General features: G+C 34.1%; 1 protein-coding gene across 1 annotated transcript; it reads right to left on the bottom strand.

Moving 5' to 3' along the window:
* Positions 1 to 255: 255 nt before the first annotated feature.
* LOC120209357 (macrophage migration inhibitory factor homolog) lies at positions 256 to 1,440 on the bottom strand. Its single transcript, XM_039208392.1, has 2 exons — positions 1,324 to 1,440; positions 256 to 504 (listed from the first exon to the last, which is right to left on the bottom strand). The coding sequence occupies exons 1-2, from the start codon at positions 1,432 to 1,434 to the stop codon at positions 283 to 285; spliced, it is 333 nt and encodes a 110-aa protein (XP_039064323.1). The 5' UTR covers positions 1,435 to 1,440; the 3' UTR covers positions 256 to 282.
* Positions 1,441 to 1,835: the final 395 nt, after the last annotated feature.

Here is a 1,835-nt window from a genome sequence, read left to right as displayed (position 1 = left end):
TTAAAAAAACTAACCGTTAAATGAACGTAGGCAATGAGTAGATTCCAACAATTATAAACAGCTAGCCATTAAATGGACAGCATGATGAGTCTCCTATTAAAAGTTTTAACTTAAAATTTTTGGATTCAATCCTAGATGCAAGCCATATAGAGTTTCTTGAAATTGACAAAACTATACAAGGACTACACATTAATGTTACATCATTGTTTGCATTTGAACAAGTTGGGCACTAAACACGATCATAAAAATGAAGCACAATAATGTGTATATATATTTGTTTATTCATAATTTGGAGCGGCCAACAGTCGTATCACAGACTTTGACAATAAAACGGGTTCTGGGAATGGACAAGTTATTCTCTAAAATGCTGCCCAGCGCGGCTATCAACTTTCTCTTCACGTCCCTGTTAATGCCGCCCATCGACAACACCTCCGCATACGCCGCCGGATCCTTGTTCCCGTTGAATGAAATCGCCACTGATCCCTTCAAAATCATCATCACCAACTGCATGCATGAAAACAAAATGATCAAGCTCAATGTATATATAGAGAAAATTCCGTCATTAAGTAGGGAAGATGTTCGGTTTGGTTTAGTTTCTTTCAGATTAAAATTTTTATTTATTAAAAAAATCACATGCAGTCAGTAGGGACGCTGGTGAACTTAGGGAGCAAACTAAAATTCCAAGGGAGATGAAACATATTTTTAATAGAAAATATATAATTTTTTTTAAATATATAGTAATTTTAAATTTTTAAGGGACGAGTCCCCATCCGCCACCCGCTCAATCCATCCCTACATGCATCCAGAACATATAAAACGATTTTCAAAAAAAATCTAAATTAGGTCCACAACTAAGACAAAATCCCAAAAATTCTCTTATTAGAGCCGTTAAAATCTCTGAGCTTACAACATAAATATTACCCAAAGTACGTAATAAGATAAAAATAGTGCAACCAAATCTAATATAAACTAAGCAATACTAAAAAGATAAAATGTTCATATAAACTTGGCATACATCCGAACTATCACAAAAATACAATCGAGACTCATCTCATGATTTGTCAAAACTACTATAACACAGATATATTGATCTGATGCCTTTTTTATACCATCTATGGTAGGCATTTAAATTGTACTTGGTTATTAGAAATGTCTTCTTAAAGATTTTTATTTCTCAATTGTAACGACCATAATAACATCCGTTTTTATTTAAATCTATGATATGGAGATCATCTAAAGGCAGAACACAGAAGCAATTATCCACACATAACCGGAAAACAAAATAAAGATTGATAAAATGAATATGCAAAGAGAGAGAGTTACGTGTTCCGGCCTTCCGATGATGGAGGCGAGGGCTTTGGTGGCTTGGGAGAAGACGGGATCGGTGTCGACCTCGTCTAAGTTGAGATTAGTTGAGATGTAAACGCAAGGCATTTCTCTATTTCAAGTAGAGGCATTCTTCTCCTTTGGGTTTATATAGCAAATTAATTGCTTTGATATGGTGGAAACGGTAAATGTGGTCGCAATCATGGACCAATAACATATTCAGGCCGCGCACTCTGACTTCAATTTTTTAATTTTTATTCTTCATTTTCTTGGGTAAAGTACACAATTGGTCCCCTAATTATAGAATGTTGTTTTATTGAGTTCTTCAACTATTAAAAGATATAAAATGATCCTCCAATTATAGGGCGTTGTTTTGTTGAGTCCCCTGACTATCAAAAGTTACAAATAGTCATGCAACAATCATATGTTCTGATATCGTCCTTATTGTTAAATAATTGGTGATTGTCTGAGTTTGATGTTAACATGTTGACTAGAATATGATAAAATTT

The sequence above is a fragment of the Hibiscus syriacus genome, unplaced genomic scaffold, assembly GCF_006381635.1.
Source record: "Hibiscus syriacus cultivar Baekdansim isolate YM2019G1 unplaced genomic scaffold, ASM638163v2 tig00018827_pilon, whole genome shotgun sequence".
NCBI classification, from domain to species: Eukaryota; Viridiplantae; Streptophyta; class Magnoliopsida; order Malvales; family Malvaceae; genus Hibiscus; species Hibiscus syriacus.
This window is presented reverse-complemented; position numbering and strand designations above follow the sequence as displayed.